This window comes from Rhinolophus sinicus, linkage group LG05 (genome assembly GCF_036562045.2).
Source record: "Rhinolophus sinicus isolate RSC01 linkage group LG05, ASM3656204v1, whole genome shotgun sequence".
Taxonomy (NCBI): Eukaryota; Metazoa; Chordata; class Mammalia; order Chiroptera; family Rhinolophidae; genus Rhinolophus; species Rhinolophus sinicus.
The window spans coordinates 159,551,942-159,576,116 of NC_133755.1; the positions used below are offsets into that span (position 1 = coordinate 159,551,942).

Consider the following 24,175-nt stretch of genomic DNA (forward strand, 5'->3'; position numbering starts at 1 on the left):
GTTTACTTTCTTAATCACGAAACTCTGGGTGTGCAATAGCTCCTGTTTGCATAACTCCAATGCCTGAGCAAGTAAAAATATTCCACTGGCCTTCACCCCAGAATCTAGTGTGCTATTAGAATTGAATGCTTGAGTAACCACATATCCTCTCCCTCAGCTCCTTTGCATTCCGCCATTTAACTCACCCTTACCATAGCAACCCCAGTCTTTAAAGAAGTCCTCTCTTCAACAGTTTACCAGAAATATGTGTGTGTGTGTGTGAGAGAGAGAGAGACAGAGAGAATATATGTCTAAGCAGTAGAAATTTAAAAATGAGAACCGTGCTCATATTTTTTAAAGTGGTTTTTAAAAAGCCTTAAAAATACACAAAGCAATGAGGAGAATCATCTAGGTAACATACTGAAACAATCCGATCCATAAAAGTGATAATAGAAATGAAATAATGTTAATTGCACTAGAAATTAAGAAAAACAGATTGCGCCTGTGCATACTAATTTTAGCTCAAAGAGAATAAGAACCCTTTTCTGAATATGCATGAAACTGAGTGTCGACCTTTCAAAACACTTCAACATTTGAAAAGACTTCAGTGTTTGCACATCCACTGTATTTTCAAGGTTACACTTCCTAGGATCTATTCAAGGGTTTCCTCACACACATCATTTAACAGGCAACAATATTCAATATCATTTCATTTGGGAGTTTGAAGAAGAAGGAAATTAAAATAAATGCCCTAGTGAGTAAGAAACTACCTGAGACAAACATGAAATGAAATCTTTATTTTAAAAGAATCAGATTGAGGAAAATATAATGACGAAATACCTAATGAATGACCACTTGATGATACAAAAAAATGTTAATGGGGGGAAAATACATTACAACTTCCAGATAAAGGCATTCCTATTTAAATTGTTAATGGTAAAAATGAGAGGAATAGCAAATGTGGTGGCAGGCACAACAGAATTACAGTATATTCTTGGTTTTTACATATGTTTGAAATTTTCCATAGTTTAAAATGATAAGTTAAATTTCAAAACAAAAGAAAAAGTATGTTTCTCTGAATATTGAGGAGCATGTGCCCTTTACAAGGGTCTCACTTTTTAAGTAGAACAAGTACCTCTGAATGGAAACAAAAATCAAATATGTATTAATCTTAACTACTTGGCTCAAACAGTTATGTGTGTGGAATAAGAAAAAAAAATATTTCCAATTGCATAATTGTTGGTGATTAAAAGCATTTTTAATCTCTCCAGAAGTACAGGTGTTTCTCATTTCTAAAATGGAAAAAAACTTGTACGCAGAACACTGATACTCAAAGCTAGTCATATCAAGGACAGACAGGATTTGTAAGTCTTAGACACACATAAGTCTCAAAGGTCTTTGAGTTCCTTCAGAATCAGGTAGAAGGTGCTAATAAAAAAAGAGTACAAGAGAAGAAAGAAGTTGTACTCTTTCCTTTCTACCAATTCGTAACAACATATGCAATATTTTTTTCAACAAATTCTTTCATTTCTCCTGAAACCAAAGAACATGGAATATTTCTCTTAAAGATACCAAAAGGAAGATGCAAAAAGCAAGACATGACTCAAAGCAATCAACAAATATTGGCTAACTGATTCCTAAATATGCCAAAACCAATGAAAAGGAAAAGTTGGGCTTACAACTTTTTTTCTGTTACCATAAACAATATATATTTTCAACCAAAATATAAATACCAATAAAATTAATTATTTACATTTCTCTAGGGTTCATAGCACTACATGATAATAGTTGGTTATTGAGGAGAAAGTCTTAACATTTTCTGGAGATTAATAGCATGTAGGTGTATCACAAAAGAAATAAAATCCTGTCATATATTATTAATATACCACCCACAGTAAGTAGGAATTCTCTCACACTGTCAAAGTAAATTAGTACAGTATTTCTTGGCAGAAATTAGCCAATATCTATCAAAATTAGAAAATTTAAAAAAAAAATCTACGAGGTTTGATCAAACAATAGAGTGAATGTTTAAATGAAAAAAATTATTACAGTAAAAAAACATTGCCATTAATACCCCTAAAAATACTCTCCCTTTCTATGAACACAGTTATCCCATCATTCTTGCCACTTTCTGAAGCAGTTCTGGAAGTCCTCTTTCATGAGTATCTTTAGTTGTGCTGTCTTGGCTTCCTTGATATTCTGAATCACTTTGACTTTGGGGAAGAGCCAGAAGTCGCACGGTGCCAGATCCAGTGAATAAGGTGGGTGAGGACACACCATAATGTTTTTATTTGACAGAAATTGCCCTATACATGGAGCATCGTCATGATGAAGGATGATTTACTGCATACGTTAAAACACACCTTCTCTCAACGGTAGCTCACACCTGACTAACTACACTGAACAAGTTGAAACTTGTCACACACAGTTACTAAGGTTCAATGTGCCACTTCCCATATTGAAGATCCCTGCCTTTCCATTGGATGGCCCTCAGCAGCAGCATTCACCATATTTTGTGATCACAACGGGAAAGGATCTATGTCACACATCACTTCTGGTATGGCAATTTCTGTTAAATAGAAACATTATGGTGTGTCCTCATCCACTTTATTCACTGGATCTGGCACCGTGTGACTTCTGGCTCTTTCCCAAAGTCAAAATGATCATGAAAGGAAAGAATTTTGAATTGATTCAGGACATGGAGGCAGCCACAACAGTGCAACTAAAGACACTCACGAAAGAGGACTTCTAGAACTGCTTCAGAAAGTGGCAAGAATGATGGGATAAGTATGTTCAAGGCAAGAGGAGTATTTTGAAGGGGATTAATGGCTATGTGTCTTTTATTGTAATTTTTTTTTATTTAAGCATTCACTGAATTTCCTGATCACACCTCATATGCAAACCTGTCCACAGAACAATTACACATCTATGAATTTATACTAAGAAAAAGTATTATTTATATAATCAGAAATTTAGTTACAAGGGTATTTGTTAAAAGATGAAAAAGTACTCTAAATTTCCAACAATATTATAAAGTATAATACGGAATAAAATGTATTATAAATGTTGGAAAGCTATGTAGCCATTTAAATTGCAGAAGAATATTCAATGTTAGGGGGGAAACTTTTGTTTCCAAGCAAGACGTAATAGTCTACTTGGAAGCCATTGCTCCTGCTACATGTCGTAAAAAGGATACATATCAAAAACGTATTTTTATAGATACTAGAGATCTATTAAAGCAGCAACAACAAAAATCATTACAATAAAACTCCAGACAGGGAAGTGCCCTTCCAATACGAGCTGACTGTTTTTGTCTGCTATGGAGGCATTTGCTGATTCTCACCATACGGTTGAGTTTAGGTTTGGCACAGGCAGAGCAACTCTACCTATGTGAAATCCTACCAGGGAAAAGAGAAACTAGAGGATTTCCTGATAGTTTCGTGGGCTGGCATCACAGAGTGAAACCTGGAGGAGCCTCAAAGCTGTGGCCCGTTTTCTCCACAGGACATTTATTGAATGCTGGGCTGTACAGGAGGTTGGGGGATGAGGTAGGGCTGGAGTAGCAAAGTAAAATCTCCTGCAGGCTGGCACTACTCCCGAGTGAAGTGCCACTAGAGGGAGGAGCCTGCAGCAAATACAGGACAGTGTCTTTCTTAAGAAATTTACCAAATTTTAGGGCTATATGATATGAGAGAATAAAGAGTGACACTCAAAATTCCAAAGGGCAGATATGAAATCTTCCACAGTATTTAAGAGATAAAGAGATAGAGACCTACTTGGCTTTTGATCCACAGCTGAGGGGGTGTCAAAGCTGAGAAGCAAAGACAAAACTGATATAAACTAGGTCAACTACAACTGAAATCCAGACTCAACTCAACTCAATTGCATTTGCTGAGACAATCAGCTCCTTACCCAATGTGTCTAACAAAGGAAAACGAAAGCCCTCTGTGAGAGAAAAGAAAATCATCTTCAGCCTCATTAATTCTTAAATACATAAATATATGGGATACAATAAAGAATTATGAGAAATGCAAAGAGCCAGGAAAATGTGAGCAGGAGAGTAAAAACAGACAAGAGGGACTGACCCACAGGTAATTCAGATATTGGAAATTGTAGACGAGAACTTTAAAATAATTTTACAAATATGGTAAAGAAAAAGATGGACAAAATGGATGAAAAGATAATTTCAACAGAGAGTTGAATCTAAAACAATTAAATAATCTAGAACTAAAATACACAATACTGAAAATAAGTTTCATTGTATGAGTTTAATACTGGACTAGACAGCCTAGAAGATAGATCTGGTGAACTAAAAAAACAGGTCAATAGATATCTAAACTGAAGCCGGAAGAAAGAGAAAAAGAGCGTAAAAACACAACAGAACATAAGAGACATATGGGAAATAGTTAAATGGCCTAACATATGTATTATGATAGTCCCAGAAAGAGAAGAGAGAGAATACAGAATACAAGAAATATGTGAAGATATAATGGCAAAAATATTCCAAAATTCATGGAAACAGATTTCAGAAGCTCAACAAACCTCAAACAGGATTTAAAAAAAAAAAAAAAAAATCACAGTCTAAATGCTGAAACCAAAGACAAAGAGGAAACTCTTAAAATCAGCCAGAGGCAAGACACATTACCTTCAAAGGAGCAACTGATAGTTGACTTTGCAATACGAACTATGCAAGCTAAAAGATAATGCAATGACATCCTCAGAGCGATAAAAGAAAATAGAAAATGTGTAAGGAAGGTGTTTTCAGACAAAACTGGCAGAATTAGTTGCCAGCAGATCGGCAATACAAAAAAATAGTAAAAGTACTTTTTCAGGATAAAGGAAAGTGATTCCAGTTGGAAGCATGGAACCACAGAAAGAGCATCAGAAAGGGTATATATGACTCTATATAAAAGATATTAACTACTTAAAAATTATTAAATATTTAAACTGCTCTAAGTTTTCCTTTTTTGTTCAGGAAGTCATAAAACATAAATTTAAGGTACACTATAAAAGTCAAGGATGTAATTTTAGGGAATTACTAAAAGAACCATGTAAAAAGTATTACTGAAGAGCTAACAGAGGATAAACTATAACACTAAATTAATAGATAATGGGGGGATGGAGAACTAATGGAACAAAGAACATAGAAAACAAATAGAAAATAAATAGAAAGACGGTAGACATAACCGCAACTATTAGTTACCACATAAAATGTAAACAACTTACCTCTCTCCTCCTGCCGCCCAAGATACAGAAAGGAAAGGAGTCTCAGCGGAAAAAGGCAGCACTGGCCCCTGCTGTCATGAAGAAGCAGGAGGCCAAGAAGGTGGTAAATCCCGTTTGAAAAAAGGCCCACGAATTTCGGCATTGGAGAGGACATCCAGCTCAAAAGGGACCTCACCTGTTTTGTGAAATGGCCCCGCTACATTCAGCCACAGTGGCAAAGGGCTATTCTCTATCAGCGGTTGAAAGTGCCTCCTGCGATTAACCAGTTCACGCAGGCCTTGGCCTAAGCTGGCCCACAATAACAGACCAGAGACAAAGCAAGAGAAAGAGCAGCAATCACTGGCTCAGGCTGAGAAAAAGGCTGCCGGCAAATGGGATGTCCCCACCAAGAGGGCACCTGTCCTTCCAGTAGCAGTTCATACTGTCACCACTTTGGTGGAGAACAAGAAAGCTCAGCTGGTGGCAACTGCACATGATGGGGATCCCATGGAGCTGGTTGCCCTGTGCCCTAAGATGGGGTTCCCCTACTGCATTATCAAGGGGAAAGCCAGGATGGGGTGTCTAGCCCACAGGAAGACCTGCACCACCATCGTCTTCACATAGTTTAATTCAGAGGACAAGGGAGCTCTGGCTAAGCTGGTGGAAGCTGTCCAGACCAATGACAATGACAGGTAAGATGAGATTTACCATCACTGGGGAGGTAACATCCTGGGCCCATAATCCATGGCCTGCAATGCCAAGATGGAAAAGACGAAAGCTAAAAAACTGGCCACCAAACTGTGCTCAGTGCACACTGGTGAGTTTTCTGTACATAAAATAAAAATTCTCCTTCAGCTAGTGTTGATGGGGGATTTGAGGTTGAAGGTGATTTGTCTTATTGCGAGTAGAAATTCATACATACATACATTTAAATAAATAAATACATGTTAATGATCTAAACACTCTAAGAAAGATATTTGTCAAATTAGATTTAATAACAACAGTGGAAGGAAGAAAAGAAGGAAGGAAGGAAGGAAGGAAGGAAGGAAGGAAGGAAGGAAGGAAGGAAGGAAGGAAGGAAAAGACTCAATTACATTCACTTAAAAGACACGTTTTTAAATACAAGGACACAGGTAGGTTGAAATGATGTGTAAAGATGTATCACTCAAATACTAATCAAAAGTAATCTGTTGTGATTATATATTAATATCAGACAAAACTAACTTTAAGGCAAAAATTATTACAAGAAATAAGGAGGAATATTTCATAACGATAAAAGGGTCAACTTAAAGGATCTATAGGATTTATAATCCTAAATGTACCTACTAACATGGCTTCAAATATATAAAGCAAAAACTGAGAAAACTACTAAAATAATAGACAAATGTGCCTTCATAGCTGGAGATTTTAAAACACTTCTCTCAGTGATGAGCCAACAGGCAGACAAAAAATAGCAGTGAGGACATGGAAGATTTGAATAATATGATTAATCAAGTTAATCTAACTGACTCACATGGAACACTACACCCAACAACTATGGACCATATATTAGGCCATAAAGCACTTCTCAACAAATAACAAAGGACTAAAATAATGCAGAGTGTGTTCTCTTCCCACGATAGAATTAATTTAGAGAATAATATATATATGTTGGGATATTGGGCAATCCTCTTCTGAATAACCCAGGGGTCAAAGAAAAAGTCACTCTAAAAATTAAAAAGAATTTGAGCTGAACAATATTGAATTCAGTTCAATATACTGAAATTTCTGGGATGCGGAACAATTTATGCCTTTAAATGCATATGCTGGAAAAGGAGCAAGATTGAAAAATCAATGTCTTAAATTTCCATCTAGAAAAATAATAGCAGATTCCTCAAACATAATAGAAAGGAGGATATAATAAATGAAAGAGCAGAAATCAATGAAGTAGAAAGTAGATGTGCAATTGTATAGAGCATTAATTACGAACACAAAATGGACTCTAATAGTTATGTCAGTCACAAAGTGACAGTCATGCCAGAGCTCATCGCTCGGGCCACAACTGATGAGCTAACAGCCGCACCTGCACTCATCACAGACAGAGCACCCGAAGCCTCGCCTCTGACAGTCTCGCCCGCCAGGCCTGACACCTGATGATTCGCACCCCAGTGCCATAGGGACTCTGACTGAACTCTGGACTCTCTCGCTCATCCTTCTTTCTCTCATCCTGCTGTTATAAGACTTTGTTTGCCTTGCAGAATTCTATTGCTTACAAACCTGTGTGACCCTCTTGTGTGAAACCACTTTACCTCGACTATTGGAGGCTATCCTCTGCCCGGAACCTTAGTGAATGCCCGTGGTAAACTGAGTCAGTAGGACTAGATCCATGGCTGTATTACAATAAAGTCTGACATTGTGGAAAGATACAAACATGTGTGAGACTGTTACTTTGATAGTCGCGTCCTGCTCATGACAGCAATAAAGAATATCAGCAGTGCCAAAAGTTAGTTCTGCAATAAAATTTATAAATTTGATAAACTCCTAGGCAGCTGAATGGGGGTGGGGAAGAGGGGAAAGTGAATGAAAGAGAGAGAATACAAATTAAAAGATCTACTAGCACCTAGAAAAGCAAAAGGATATTCAGAACAACTTTATGCCAATAAATATGGAAACTTAGGTGAAATGGAAAAATTTCATGAAAATCACATATTAGCGTGACACAAGGAAAAAAATGGAAACTCTGGTTGTGGGGACAGAGCCAGGAGAGCAGTTTTCAGGCTCTTGACCTCACGTGGAAAGGTGCTGGCTTGGGTAGTAGATGGCCATCAGTTGTGACCAGTTGACCATCAGCTGTAACCAGTTAGCCATTAGCCACTAATATAACTGCCATGGCTACGCTAGGGGGTTGGTTGGCTGGCAGAGAAGCAGGCGGGATATTGTGGATCATGTGGCTCCTGCTTCCTGTGTCTCCAACCCAACCACCATCAAGAATATAGTGGTATGACTCCCTTATCTATGACTCCATTGGTGTTCCTTTTTGGCCTCACCATATCCTGCGTTCTTGTGTAGGGAGCGGGAGCTGAGACCCTGCATTACACTGGTTCTATATCTATTACAGAATTCATAACTATGAAATTTTGTCATCTATCTCCCCTAATAGAACGTAAGGTTCCTGAGAGCAGGAAACTTGTCAGTCTTGTTGACCACTGAATCTGTAGTGTCTGAATCATCAGACTACCTGACACATTGCAGGTGATTACAAAATATTTTCTGAATGAAGAATGCATCCACTTCTTACCAAGAACTGGGCTGAGACAAGTGATAAATACTGCGGTGCATATCGGATAAAAGTAATGTATTCACTTCTTTCAGTAGTCTAAATCGTGACCTTGATAAAACCATGATCGAAAAACCACATCCTTAGACCACATTAAATGAGTGAATTGCATATCACCTTCACCACATTTCAGTGTTATTGGAATTCACCCCTTGATAAAAATATTGATGACACTGTTTATATAGCTTATATAAAGCTTATATTGTTGCCTACATAAGGTCTGACATAAGAATTTAATTTACTGCTAGGGAGCGTTTAGTTTCCTCTGAAGAACTGGTATATGATCTTTTTTTCATGCAACCACTAAAAAGTTTATTGGCTTGAAGCTCAGATATACTGAGCATGTTAATCCTTATTGGTTGATCCTTTATTTGTATTCTATGGGTTCTTTGGTGCTAATTTTCCATATATATTTTATCATGTCATTGTACATTTTTTTAAGATTCAAACTTGATAAAAATTATATATAGCTGTTAATGAAACCATCCATTTTGGCTGAGGATGATGTATCAGACATTTTTGGGCAAGCGTGCCATAGTATTAAACAACAGCAAACCCCAGTGGCATGCAACACTGCTCATGCCATGTTTCTCTGTTAGTTGGCTCAGCTCTCCTCCACATTGTTTTCCCTCTGGGACCCGGCCTGAAGGAGCAGCTTCCTCTGGGAAATAGCTAAGGAAAAGTATACGTGGCACAACCACAACACAGCTCTTAAATTTCTCTTGATAGTGAGTGTTATCAACATGTGGTTGTGCCATTGTGCCATGAGAAACATACCCAAACTTGGTGTCATGGGGTGGGAATGAATAATCTTCCTACAAACAGGGGCAGTGTATTTCCAACAATAATACAATATAGCACAGATGATAGTCTCTGACAAAGAGTTGTGATGAACACCAAATGGTAAAAGAAACAATCATTGTAGCTGCCTCTCATGATAGAGCACCTACCAGGTATGAGGCATTATACTTGCACCTCCAGGAATAATTTTTCCAACAGCTCTTTAATGTAGGGAGGATTTGCTCAAATTTACTGATCGGGAAACTGAAGGATGGAAATATTAAGTCATGCAGTTTAGAAATGATCCAGTGGGAATTTTGCCCAGTTTTCTGGATTCCAAGGCCTGAGCCCTCTTCCCTGTATCACTTTGCCTACCCTTTGGTGTATGTTTAAAAAAAATATATATATATATATATATATATATATATATATATATACACACACACACACACACACACACACACACACACACATATATATTTTAGTTCCTTTTTATTACTTTCTGGGGTTTTTGTTGTTGCTGCTTAGTAAAAAATAATTGAGTGAAAAAGGAAAAAATAACAAGAAATAAAAGCATAGAGAATTGCTTTTATATAAAGGGTAAAGTTTGTAGTCCATATACCACAGAAATAGGTATTGATGAATTCTTGGAAAGAATGGTGTTTGTTACAAAATGCATTCACTCAATTGTATTAGACTGAAGACTAATATTTGCAAAAGACTGCATGGCAATACTGCTGAAAGCACCCAAAAAAATGCACCAAAGAAGACATTTTATGTCGTTGAAAACTTCAAGATTATCTTGCAAGAGGATAAATGAACAAAAACAACATGATGTCCTTACATGATGACATCTATAAACAATGATTAATAACATAAGACTATATATAAAGATAGAGAAATAAAATGATCAGACATGAGTAAAGCTAAATTAAAGAAGACTTCATGAAGGAAACAAATCTTAAAGACGGAACCAGATAGTCACATCTTAAGAGAAATCTAGTGACTTTATTTGAGTAACTGTATGAAGTTACTTCTACTATTGTTGAGTTTTTTCTATTTTAAATACTAAATATTTGTAGAAAAAGGGTAAGTAATTTGTATTCTTTGATTCACCATTAGATTGAAAAGATGTAAGCTTCTCGTTTAAGCTTTCAAAGCAACAGATTTTGTCCAAGGGTTGCCTTATTATTAGCAGTCTACTTGTCACCTAATTGCAAGCTATCTCTAAAAGAGGTTTTCTGCCTGAAACTAATTTAAATATATATATACATATATATATATATATATATATATATATATATATATATACACACAAACAAACAAATAAATAAATAAAATGAGATAAGTACTTGATTATGAAGTGAGGGATGAAGTCTTTATAATAAAGACTTAGGTCATTTTTTGCAGCTGCACTAAAGATGTTCAACAAAGTCAGTAATAAAGGAAATATTCTTGAATTGGTTAGTTCTAAAAACATCTACTTTCCATCAAAGAAGAAACTAAGCTCAAGTCGAGTTCTTTCTATTTAGCTGTAATTTTTCATTTTTTGTGATTTAACAGCTGTGATTCTTTCTTTGAGACATACAAGTAATTAAATTAGAATTTCATGGTGCTTTACATCTCTAGGGATATTTCTGAAATTATCACTCATAAAATAACCCCGAGGCAAAGCAGGACAACATGAGAAGAAAATTAGTGCCAGATCATTCTGTTGATTTCATCTGGAGATGGCAGTGGGCAGGGGTGGGGTGGGGTGAGGTGGGGTGAGGTGGGGTGGGGGGGTTTTGTTCAATTCCAAGTACTTATTTATATATATTCCTTATTATAATAGAAAAATCAGAAAGAAAATGAAAGAACCCCAAATTCTATTTATCTTATTCCAGTTCTATTACTATGAGAATACTCCCCCCAAAAAAATCATGCTATTTTTATAATCTGTTTCTTTAATTTAGTATATTATGATGCATATTACTATTTAAAAAGATATTTTTTAACCACAATTTTTTCTGAGTATATACCCAAAAGAACTGAAAGCAGGGAACTCAAACAAATATTTGTACACCAATGTTCATAGCAGCATTATTCACAATAGCCACAAGGTAGAAACAACCCAAATGTCCATTGATGGATGAATGTATAAACAAAATCTGATGTATAAATACAAGAATTCAGCCATAAAGAAGGAAATTCTGACACATGCTAGAGCATGGATGAACCTTGAGAACACCGTGCTATGTAAAATAAGCCAGTCACAAAAAAGACAAATACCGTATAATTCCACTTAAGTACTTAGAATAGCCAAATTCATAGAGACAGAAAATAAAATGGTGGTTGCCCGGGGCTGGGAGGAGGGAAGAATAGGAAATTGCTTAATAAGTATAGGGTTTGAGTTTTGCAAGGTGAGAAAAGTTGTGGATGGACAGTGATGGTAGTACAACAGTGCACATGTACTTAATGTCACTGAATTGCACACTTAAACACAATTAAAATGGTTGTTTTATGTTATGTATATTTTTACCATCAACCCCCTCCAATTCTGAATGAATGATAGTCCGTCACATGGGGATGTCATCCTTCATTTAACATTTTCCCTACTGTTGCACATTCAAGTTTCTTCCAAGTTTTAGTTACCATATAATTCAGTGTAGTGAACATTGTTGTAAACATAACTGTTTCTATAGTGCTGTTTCTTTGGGATGGTTTCCAAAGGACATAACAGGATTAAAGAATATGAATTATTTCAAAGCTCTTGATGCATAATGCCAAATTGCTTTCCAGAAAGGTCTTACCAGGTCACATTTCCAAGGGGAGGGTAGGAGAGACACTTTGACATCACATCCATCCATGCCAAAGTAAAGTGTTCTCATCCCTTTTGGTCTTTGCCAATTGATCACAACAAAAAAAGCACAGCTCCAGATTTTAACGTGCACTTAATGGATTGCTTCCGAGAAGGAATGGTTTTCATGTGTTTATGACCAATTTAAACTTACCATTCCAATAACTACCAGTTCTCTCAAACGAAAATGCAAAACACATATTCTAAGAAGGTTGGGAAGATGGGAGGAGACACTTTTAGAGTGCTCTAAATGGGAGCTAAAGGTGGGGCCTGGGTTTTAAATTGAATCAAATATTTAAGGATATGAAGAACAGTAAAGATTTAGGAGGAAAGGTGTGACAACAAAATATGGGAGGAATCTAAACATTTAATAAAAAAGGGAGCAGCCATATTATCACTTATGATTAATCTATTCAATCAAATGGATCCACTGAGCAGAATCTCCAGGGGTGAAAAACAGTATTGTAGAAAAACTCCTCAAGCAGTTCTAATGTTCAGCCGGGCTTAGAAATGATGGCTTTAGTTCACCGGGTAAAATCACTTTTATTCTTCCATATTCTCCTTCCTTTCATCATAATGCCTGGCAAACACCTAGTTCTCTCACTCATCCCTCTGACAACTAGGTTACATAAAGCAAGCCTTAGGAGCCCTCCTTAGGTGCTCAGTACTTGTAAGCCACTAGAAAACTTCACAGTGACATTAAATAATTGCCATTCTTGGACTTCGACTTGGTCATGCCGTAACAGAGCTTCATCCAATCTATCATCTGCTGAATGTCGGTATTAAATCAAGGTCAAGGCATCAGACCGATATACCAGGGTGTTTGTTTACAAGGCAACCGTGGGCACACTGTGTGTTTTGCCCAAGTCTCCAGGTCACCCTGGAACTGCTAGTCCCTCAGGAGCCATCTACATCTGCACGCCAATGAGCTGGGTGTCATGCTGAGTTACTAAGAACCCCTCAGACTTTGTGTACTAAAAATAAAAATCATTCCCAATTGGGAAACTCACCTAATAGACACAAAAAGGACTAAACAAAAATAATGTCAATAGAAGGATGGTGAGATAAAACTCTGGGGGGTAAGGAGAGCAATGGAAACAGAGATAACAGAGAAAGATATCTTGAAGCCAAGAAAAAGAAAAAAGGGCTAATCTGGCAAACGGAAAATAGACGTTGGTCTTTATTTGTAGTTTGATTGGTTTGTTACATATCTCTTCCAAAGTAAAGCCAACCCCATTAATATTATAAAAACTAAATTGTTATTAGGCACACATTACTGTTTGAACAGCACTGTCACTGACGTAAAAGAAAATTAGTTGATAAGGCTAGGCTGTCTATTCTTTCCCAAGTTACTATGGAAAAATGAACACATTAATGCTAAAAACAGACTTACGCTTTTAATTTCTGGGCTATGGATCTTTTTTTGGCATTACACCAGGAGAGACAAGATCACGCTAATACAAGCACGTAATTTCCTTTCAAAATTCTGAAAATGACTTCATATCTCCCCTTAAGAATGAGACTACCATCATTTTTAAAACCAAATATGATTGTAAGCAGACACCACCTATCCCATGTGATACCATGACAGCCATGAAATTCAAACGAAGCCTGTGGAAAAAGGATACAGACTCTATAACTTTTCCCTCATTAGCTAACATGTGTGGCTAGATCCAGAAAGAGAAAGAAAACTCTTAGGAATGTTTGAGGAAAGGGGAAATTTAATCTAGTTCATGTCCATTTTGAACATGGATAAATAGAACAATCTCTAAGGAAATACAAAATATTTTCATGTACGTATTATATACCAAGAATGTAACAACAAATGCCTACTCTGCTAGGACTTCGATATACGTTGTTTCATTTAAATCTTTACAACAGAACATTCATTCCTCCTAAAGCGATCAGTCTAAGCCAATTGTAATCATCTCGTCCTTCTTGATTTGTGCGGTATTGGGCTGATGATGAAACCTTAGAAGCATAAAGACATGAAAGGAAAGTCAGGGGTAGGTTTTTATGAGTGTGTTTTCTCAGTCCTAAGAAACAAATACAGAAAAGATGGTGTCCTTTTCACTCCAGACCTTGGTGTAGCTACACTTGATTGATGCCTGGAATGGCTGCAACCACCTTGCAACCCTAAGAAGGCCAGCCTGAGGGCAGAGCACCCACAGCAATAATGAGGCAATGGAACTGGCCTGACATTTTAAAGCTGCTGACTCAACCTGTGCCAGGCCCAGCCCTATTTCTGGATTTCATGTTTTAGAAGATACCTTTTCTTACTGTTTAAGCCCTTTGGAGTAAAGTGTTCTGCTACTTGCAGGATCCTAAGAGCATGTTAACTCATCTAGGTAGGTATTATTATTATTTTTTTAAATAAGAAAACAATTTCCTACAGGTTAAGTAATTTGCCTAAGATTACACTGTCTCCAAGTATTGAGTCAACTTTTATCTTATGTCAATTTTCCTAAAGTCCATGCCTCTTCAACAAAACAGTAAAGACATTCCTGGAAATGTCTGACCCTGGAATGTAGTAAAGACAACAATGGATCTCAGAAAACTAGATTTGAAATTTTATCAGTCGCAGGACATCAAGAAATTCTCTTAAGTTCTTTGAGTTTCAATTGCCTCAGCTGTAAAATGGGAAGAAAGATATCCCCCTTGCCTACTTTACAAGGCCCTTATAACGCTTCCAATAGTTAATAACATATAAAAACCTTGTGTAAACTCTAAGGTTTAAGGGATTATTATTTCTACCTATTGAACAAATACTGCATATAACAAAATGTTCTAAGAAAGTCATACTGCATATAAATTCAGCATAACCATTTTGTGGTTATTTCTTTGTTAGATTAGGTTAAAAAAATGTGGAGATCAACTTGGCAATAAACTTTCCACGTCCCTCAAAGTTATGGACCATAATATTCCCTTGGGTCGTTCCAGTTAAGACTGTCACTTCAGATACTCTGTGGCCTTTTTTTAGGATGTAAGTCTAGACTCTTGGGTCACAATATTTCATACTTTGAAAGCTGGATATCTTCCCAGCTTCTCTCTCTCCTCTTGCTTTTTCCTATAGCTGCCCCAAATATCCTCTAAACATCACTTGTGACAGGCAGCACTGCTGCTTTCTTTAACTTATATTTAACTGTGTATGGAATTGCTATGGTAGAAAGCTACAGTGTTTTAACAACTAAAAGCTAAACTCAGTTTCATTACCTACAGATCACAAAGGCATTTTTCACACCGTAACTTGGATTATAGAAATTTAAATACAGAAAAAATAGAATTATTTTAGCCATCCACAAGAGCTTCAATGAACAAAAATAACTAAGGAAGTGACAAGGGAAAGCATTCAATGTTAGAGAACTACTCCTTTTTTTAATGCTTGAATCAGCAGGATGTATTTATTCAAACCACTCACCCTCTGTCCGCGGTAAGATTCAACAACCGCAATTTGTTTCTAACATCATACCACAATTCTGCAAACTTCATAAATTCTAAACCATAAACTTTTTTCTTATTTTCTATTTTCGCACAACTCATTGTCTCTCCCAGATAAGATTCTGTAACAAAAGTTTGTTCTAACAACATATCACAATTTTCCAAACTTAAAAAATCTAAAACATGCGCATTTTTCTTATTTTCTATTTTTGCATTCTGAGCCCCCAAGTACACCTCTCAGAAGATAGACCTGCATTACAGGGTCACCCTAGAAGTAAAAGGGTACCTTGGTACCGTACCTGTACCAGATGCAATGTGCAGTGTGTAAATCTTTCTCCCTCTAATGTGAAGCAGAAACATCTCACTCTGTAAAGATGTTGGAAAGGGAAACTGCAAGAAACAGTTCTAAGGCCACTGTAGTCACAACTGCCTAGGGGCTCTTTTCCTACTAGGTTAAAGATCTTATCCTTATCACTGTCTATTAAAAACCAACAAAAAATGATTCAGGCCATGGAACGTGTCCATGGAAAGAAGCCTGAGGGACTGACGACTGGCCACAACATCACACTCCTTATCCCAGCGCCCGCATTTGACAAGTGAAAACTCAGAGGATTATGGTTCAGAAACATCAGTTAAAACATCCCTTTGAGATCCATGACACAGGAAATGCGGAATCCTGGGTAAGTCTGGCTAGATGCCTAATAACCTCAGTGACACCCGTTGTGTCAGCACCTTGACAACACGCTTTGAGTTCTCAGCTTTAACAGAAAAGGAGGTTAGGGACGATGCCAACTCACCAACTCGAATGAGCGTGTTTGCAGTACTGTGGGAGTTGGATCAAAATACTGACAAATACAATTGTGAGGGCATGAAAAAACACTCATCTTCAAATGGGGGGGAAAACCTTCTTAGCAACCCTTAGGGCAAATGGATATAATGATGATAATGGCAGGTTATGGATAGGTAATTAAATCAATCAGTGACTGACACACAAGATCAACTTCCTAAAGACCCTCCCATTAAAAGGCTTTGAGCTCTAACAGCCTTCCCTGTTCTTACTAGAAAATTAGTGGATAGCTTTTTAAGCTATAAAAATTCTGACATCTTCAATTTGACCTGAAGACCTTGAACACAAAGCTCCTTTGAGAGACAATTAAAGCTCCTCTGATAAATGGGTACCATAAAAAAGGAGCCAGAATCTGGAAGCATAGAAAGTTAAAACAAATACACAACCAGAAAATACTCTGGTCCTGACTGAATTGCACTTTATGTGACCTTGAAAGCCCTCAGTAGTCTAAATTGTTTGGTTTTCAAGTGGGAAAATATTTCTATTTTATTCCTGTGCATGATGCTCGTAGAAGATGTTTTCCATTTAAACTCACTGACCGTGAAAATCAGGACTTTAAAGATTACCTATGCATTTCATTATCACCACCATATCCATTACTGGCATAATGCTTCCAAATTTCAGATTCTAATCCTTTTACAATTAAGAATTTTCTTAAAGTGTAAATCTTCCAGTAAGAGAAAGGCTGCATAGTTGCATTCCTCTTTTGTAACAGAAAAAAACAAAAAGAAACAAATAAAAAACTTGGTTAAGAGAAACTGTAAAACTCTCTGGGATTTAGTGAAAATTCATAATACAAATTTAAAAATCCAAACTGAAGCTTTCCATGAAGATCTAGGTCATCATTGTTCCCAAGTTTTCCTCCCTGGTTATAATCCATTATCACCATTTCAGTCCCCTGTTGAACGGCTAAAATGATATCAGACTGAGGAAGTTGAGATTTCTGTTCCACAGCTTAAAAAATTTTACAGCTATCATTGAGGAACTCCTGAATTACGTCAACCTCCTTTAATATACATTTTTTTAAATCGGGTATAATTTAGGTGTGTTTTAGGAATACTAAGAAATACAAAAGAATAATATAAACAACAACTCTATATACCCATCACTCAGCTTAAGAAATAAAATGTTTTAAATATTCTTGCATGTGAATCTCTCCATGATCCCTTTCCACTCCTTCCCCACTAATAACCATTATACTGAACTGGGAATTCATAATGTGCATTCATGCATTTACACTTCTCTTAGCTGTGTATGATTGTTTTTAAAGCTTCTGTCAACTCTATGTATCCTTCTGCCATTTGCTCATTTTGCTCAACTTTATTTTTAGATTTTCTCTTTTTTAATTGACACTCTTATAAACTTCAAGAGTTTCTCTAGGGTATATAACTAGGAGTAGATCTGCTAGATCTAGGGTAGGTTAGCTGTCAACTTTCCTTGAAAATGACAAAATCTCTAAGTGGTCATAAAAATTTCTACTACAATCATGAGAAGAGGTTCAAACTCCAAAGTCTGTCTCTCCTGCATTGGGCAGCTGCTGAAATCTCTGTTCAGCTCTTTTAGTCTTCGAGCCTCTATTTTCCACCTGGGGTCCGCCAAGTTTTACCCCACACATGCACAGTCAGGGGTCAGCCAAGAACTGAAGGGGAATTTATATACAGATTTTGAGGTGCTCTCTCTATGGCTCCTTCCTTTAGAGGATATCCCACTCAATTTCCAGGCACTCTGGCAGCCTCAAACTGACTCCTCAGACCAGTAACGCTGATTTTCTTCTTGAGTTCTATCTGCCCTGTGCCCTCCAGTGCAGGGAGTGCCCCACGGGAAAAGCTGTTTAATATGGATCTTACCCAATGTAGTCCCCTTCCCTTCATCCAAGGATCAAAACCTCTCTAGTTCATGACTACTTTTAGTCACTCTTTGGTGCTTTCAAACTTTTAAGTGTTTTTTCCAACATTTCTCCTTGTTATTGGAAAGAGTGTCAGTGCAATAGAATCCACTCTGCCGTTACCAAAAGCCAGAACCTTGATGAGTGGAAGCAAACTTTAATGCACTCCAGTTTCCCAATCTTTTCTTTTTATGGTTTATGGTATTTCTAAGCCTTCTTTAAGACATTCTTTCTTAAGTCACAAATACAGTTTGTATATTTTATTCTAAAAGATTTTTTTTTCATATTTTGGTCTTTAATTCACTTGAATTTCATTTTTTGTGCAGAGTTTAAAATAGGCATCCAATTTTACTTTTACAAGCAGGTAAGTCAATTTTCCCAGTGCCATTCCTTAAGAGTCTGTCTTTTCCTGGCCCATGGTTTCCCTACTCTGTCATAGTCTCGTCTCATATTTATCTCAGTCTGTTCTGGGCTCCCTTCTTTCCAGTGTTTTGTTTTTCTATGTCTATATTCATACTGCAATATCTTAATTATTATATCTTTATAGTAAGTCTTGTTATCTGCTAGAGCGAGTCCTCCCACCTTGTTCTCCAAAATTACTTTGTCTATTTTTGGCCCATTATTTTTCAAATAAATTTTAGAATCCATTTGTCAAATGATATGAAAAGCCCTGCTGAGAAGAATTTCCATCTTAAAAATATCAAGTTTTCTCACCCACAAACATGGTGTGTTTTTCCATTCATTCAGGTCTTCTTTCATGTCTTTCTATAAAATTTTATAAATTATACCCAAAATATTTTTGTTACTATATTATATCTAAAATATCTATTTAAAATTATGTTTTATTAAATTATCTTTTCATCCAATTTACCCCAATTTACTGTCATATTAAATGAATTTCATCAAAATAGTTTACTAAGCTATAAATTCTAAGATTTATTTAATACTTTAATAAGCAATCTAAATAATAACAATTTAACACTCTAATTTACAAACAATTTTTTTCTGTCGTGGGTTTCTCAAGTAAGTATCTTATCCTATACACTCACCAAAAAGCTCCATGGTCTCTACTTTCAGTGTCCATGAAATTAGAGTCCAAAAACGTATCTTTGTAGATTCGACCAACTAGGCAATACATATCTGAAGCAACTTGCCCTTCACTTTGCACCAGGGGAATCATAATATCAAGAGCTTTTGCTCTATCTCCAGGGAGATTTCTCCTAAGGTAGGGGAAGAAAACATCCTTGTTTCAATATGGATTACAGAGACAATATAGGTCAATTACCCTTTTAAATCTCTATTTAGCATATTGATTCACATTATGAAGTTTGGCAGAATAAAAACAACAATTAGATTTTTAGAGTCCTCTGTAAACCTCTGTCATAAGCCTTTCTGGTTTTGATCCTATTGCACGTCTCCTGGGTTTAACAAGGTCTCTTTTGAGGTGTTTTTTTTTTTGGGTTTTTTTTCTGATAATGGTGATGGACTTGTACTTATCCAACCATAGAACTTCAATTTCCCTGCAGTCTATATCCACGTTCAAGTTGGTGGAGTGAGATTAGGTGACCTCGAACGGGGCAGTCAACTAATCTAAATAGGGACAGAACTCTGACATTATTTAATGACTTTTGCTCCAAAACACTGAACAAACTAATTCATAGATGATACCAACAAACCAACTTTAACCCGTCACCTAATTTCTATGTGTGACCAATTGTCTAAGGAAGCTGTTTTATGAAGCTCATTTTAAAATAGCAAGTATATATAGACGATGCTTAAAACCAGATGAAAATTCTCTTAAGAGTTATTTCATAGACCCTGAAAACATTATGCTAAGTAAAAGACTGCATATTGTATGACTCTATTTGAAATGTCCAGTATAGGCAAATCTATAGAGATCAGAAGTAGATTAGTAGTTGTCTAGGTCTGTGGGGAGCGGGGCGGGGGAGGAAGGGGACCGCTAATGGTAGGGGTTTCTTTTGGGGTGATGAAAATGTTCTAAAATGTATTGTGTTCATGGTCACACAACTCTGTTCATATATTTAAATACCACTGAATTGTACAACTGAAATGGGTGAATTACATGGAATATGAATATTTCACTAAAACTGTTATAAAAATGTTATTTCTATTCTCAACTACGACTTTATATCTTCCTGTCTATGAAATTCCTTTTTTTTATTTTTTTACTTTGTTCTAAATACTGTGAGGTTAGACTAATGCTTCATACAAACATGCTTATCAATTCATGATATTCTGTTTTAGGAAAGGTAAAGATGAACAAAGAAAAAGATAAGAGGCTTTTATGGACTTTCATTTTTCATTTCAAAATAGGACATATTCCATTCCATCTTTCAAAATGAACTTATTTGAAAATCAGTTGGAGCAGTAATCTCTGAAGGTCTCACCTCACTCTGTCAAATCTAAAGAAAACGATGTTTAACAAATGGGGAGATAAAATATACTTTTATTGTACATTTATTTTTGAAGTTAACAAGTTTGGGTGGATAAAGAAGGAAAGAAACAATCTCTGGTTGACAGCATGCTGGCTTTTCTCCTTGTAGATAGAGGCAAAAGAACCTTGTGTTGAAGAACCCAGACATCAGCACCAGATTGATCTGGGGCTGAGCCTCAGTTTTGTCACATGCTAATTATGAGTCATGAAAAAAAAGGGCTTCAGTCGGAGGAAACTGTAAAATAAAGAAGCCTTCAGTGACACATGGCAAGTGCTCAGTCGGCGTGATGTCCCCTCCATTTTTCTTTTTTATCATTCTCTTCAGTTCTGGTAACTACATGTATATTCAACTCTTCACCATGGAAGAGGACAGCAAACTAACTAAGTTTTGGACAGTGCATCGCTTGAGGTCTCTCCACGGCCAGAGCAAGGATGGCCCTCCATGGTGACTCTGGGTAGAAAGTGGCACTGAGGTGTGTGCCATAAGGCACAGACACTGGACTAGAAGCAACAGTGTTAGTCCTGGTCCTAGAAAATTCCCAGACACATGACCTAAAATGCGACCAACAGAATTTTGATTATAATTAGTTATGTTCAGAGCAGTCCCAATGAAAATATTCTCTGGTTAAGAATATGTTCACCTAGATATAACTATCCTCATTCTATGTTAGTTGATTTTTGTGTGAATAACCATTTGGTGTTGAATAGATCTGCTTAAAGATAACATCATCTTCATGTCATTTAAAAAAATAAAAAAATATATAAATAGCAGATACAAACTTTGACAGAGAAGAAACAGAATTTTAAAGATTTAAATATATAAACAGTGAGGATCTTTTTTTTACTGACAAAAAAAAAACAGGAAAAAATCAGAATGCATGCTTTTTATATTTTTTATGGTTGAAGTGGAAATATTAACATTATATACTAACAGAGCGTGGTTGCCATGCTACAGCAAAAACACACCCTAGAAAGAATATGCAGGTTAAAACATAATATGTTGGCACATTGCAAATGGGAACGTTTCCTTCTTACCTATTCAGTGCAAACGCATAATGAAACTTCACATGATCATGGGAGACCAAATCAAAGGTCGGTAGCTTTTCTAAAGTCTCTACCAGCTTCACAATAGAATCATAGTCCTTTCAAAGAAGACAACAGCACAGAATTAAACCATGAGGAGAAAAGTTCTGACAATGCAATGCTTTTTGACAACCAGATAACTTAATGTTAGTAGGGCATTAAAAAACAAAACAAAAAACAACTAGAATCCAAGGAATACTTTGAAAAAGTATTCTAAAACCAAGAAGAAACTGTTCTATTTTTCTTTTTTTTTTTTTAAAGGAAGGGTTTGGAGTGTATATATAAAAATATTAGAAATATAGAGTTACCACACCTGACCAGAAAAACAATAAACCATCTAGCATGATCATACTGTATGGTCTACATATGGGTAGTTTACTTCTCCGTGGAGCCAGATTCCTGGTATGTAGTGTCCTAGCAGTTATTTTCAGGGAAATAATTTCTAAAATATCATGGATATGGAGCAATTGATTGAAATTCTATGTAACAAAATGGTTTACTTTCAACCTGAGTAAGCTACTCTAGTCTTGGGATCCTAAGTGCCACCCCTCTCCACGTATGTGAATCTCTGTTCACAGGAAGCTTTACTCAGGCTTGAAATCCTGGGAATAAGATACCGGAAGTCACTTAAATTTTACCATCAAAATCTAATAGCAAATCCCCAACTCAAAGGGGGTTTCCTTCTACCATATTTTTACAATTTTAAGACATGTCAATAAAAATAACGTGGCATGTTCGTTTGTTGTACATTACAGGTCTTAACAGTTATTTTTACGGGGGTGTAAAGTACAGCACAGGGAAGATAATCAACAATATAATAATGCTGTGGGGTGATCATTACAGAAGTTATATAAATGTCTAATCACTACAGTACGCAGCTGAAACTAATATAATATTGTATGTTAACTGTAATTGAAATATTAAAAACCCTTTTAATTAGTTTTATAATCAATCAATTGAATATTTCTTGCTTCTGGCTAGTTAGATCTTGCACCATTAATTTCAAGCAACACAATGTCAATGGAGATATGTCCACAAAGCTCTCGAAATTTGTGCTATTTTTCTATTAAAAAACAAAGCTTTTGCTTATTGACTGACAGGCATGCCTGAGGCTAACAGAATAGAAGAGGATTTCCAAGGTTTAGCTATGTGAGCAGATTTTTCTTTTTGTCCTTTTGGAGGAAAAAGTCAGACCTTTATCATACAAGTCTTTTCATAATCACCGATTGTTAACTCATAGGAGTCTATTTCATTCATCATAAAATCTCAGGACAGAAAGCATAGGAGAGACAATAAAAAAATCACATGTACTAACATGAATGACTTATTAGTTAACTGAAATTTGACTCTAGTACTCTCTTATACCTCCAATATGCTATATGAAAAAGATTTTAAACATCGTCTCACCTGGATATCTCTGTAGGAAAGTAACAGATTTATGACAATATCTGCTGTCAGGACCTCAATATTATCGACTCGCTGCCGAATTCTTGCCAATTCAGCTGCCAATTCTTTACCAGTGTATAAATTACGAGCTTTCCTGATATCATTGAGTATAGATTCACGGAAATACTGGCTGTTGGGAAAACACACATGTCAAAGACTTAATACGTACCAGAAAAGATTTCAAAGAAAATCAGTAATTTTATAAGGAAATGAATGACATTTGCAGCATTTAATTCATTAAGATGCACAGAATGAACACCTCATATAAGTAGCATTATTGAGAAATTTGGGAGTCCTGTATTTATTTTAACACTCTGCCTTGCTTCAGAAAGAATTAAAGGTAGATATCTACATTAATGAACCTTCTAAAAACCTGCAGGTACCACTAAAATTACCTAAAGTTTATTTTTCATTTTATGGCTTTGAGAATAAATTGTTCTAAATAAATTAGGTGTGCCTATGATTTGAACATAATATAACCTTTACTTTCTGATTCAGCATCATTATTTAGTAACACACATGACTGTTCTTAGAAATATTAGGTTGGTGCAAAAGTAATTGCGGTTTTTGCAATTATTTTTAGCCTTTTAAACCACAATCACGTTTGCACCAACCTAATAATAAAAATAAGGAAGAAACCATATAATGTATTTAAATAAACTATAATAATGCTCTCAGCAATTTTTGCAGTCTTGTCCTTACTAAAAGTCCCTGGACATCGACTTGGATAATGTTTCTGTACTTTGAATATATTTTCAGTTCTACCAACACTGTAACAGAGTTAGCAGTCTTTTTTTTCTCTGACTTCAAGATTTTCTGTGAATAAATGAATAAAATGTAACATGTGGACTATGTGGCATCTATTTTATTCACTTAGAGGATGCTATATGTATTTTTCCCTG

At 36.1% G+C, this 24,175-nt stretch overlaps 1 protein-coding gene and 1 pseudogene across 4 annotated transcripts in view; one reads left to right on the top strand and one right to left on the bottom strand.

Annotated features, from left to right (window-relative positions):
• The window catches only part of MAP3K5 (mitogen-activated protein kinase kinase kinase 5), a 180,894-nt gene that overhangs the window by 78,825 nt on the left and 77,894 nt on the right, over positions 1 to 24,175 (bottom strand). For all 4 annotated transcript variants that reach the window (XM_019732726.2, XM_074333624.1, XM_019732727.2 and 1 more), the window contains 3 exons: positions 23,235 to 23,403; positions 21,780 to 21,886; positions 19,339 to 19,509 (listed from right to left, as the gene is read on the bottom strand). In XM_019732726.2, coding sequence (XP_019588285.1) covers positions 19,339 to 19,509; positions 21,780 to 21,886; positions 23,235 to 23,403 — 447 coding nt within the window. The remainder of the gene's footprint in view (positions 1 to 19,338; positions 19,510 to 21,779; positions 21,887 to 23,234; positions 23,404 to 24,175) is intronic.
• LOC109447936 (large ribosomal subunit protein eL8) lies at positions 60 to 7,317 on the top strand (annotated as a pseudogene).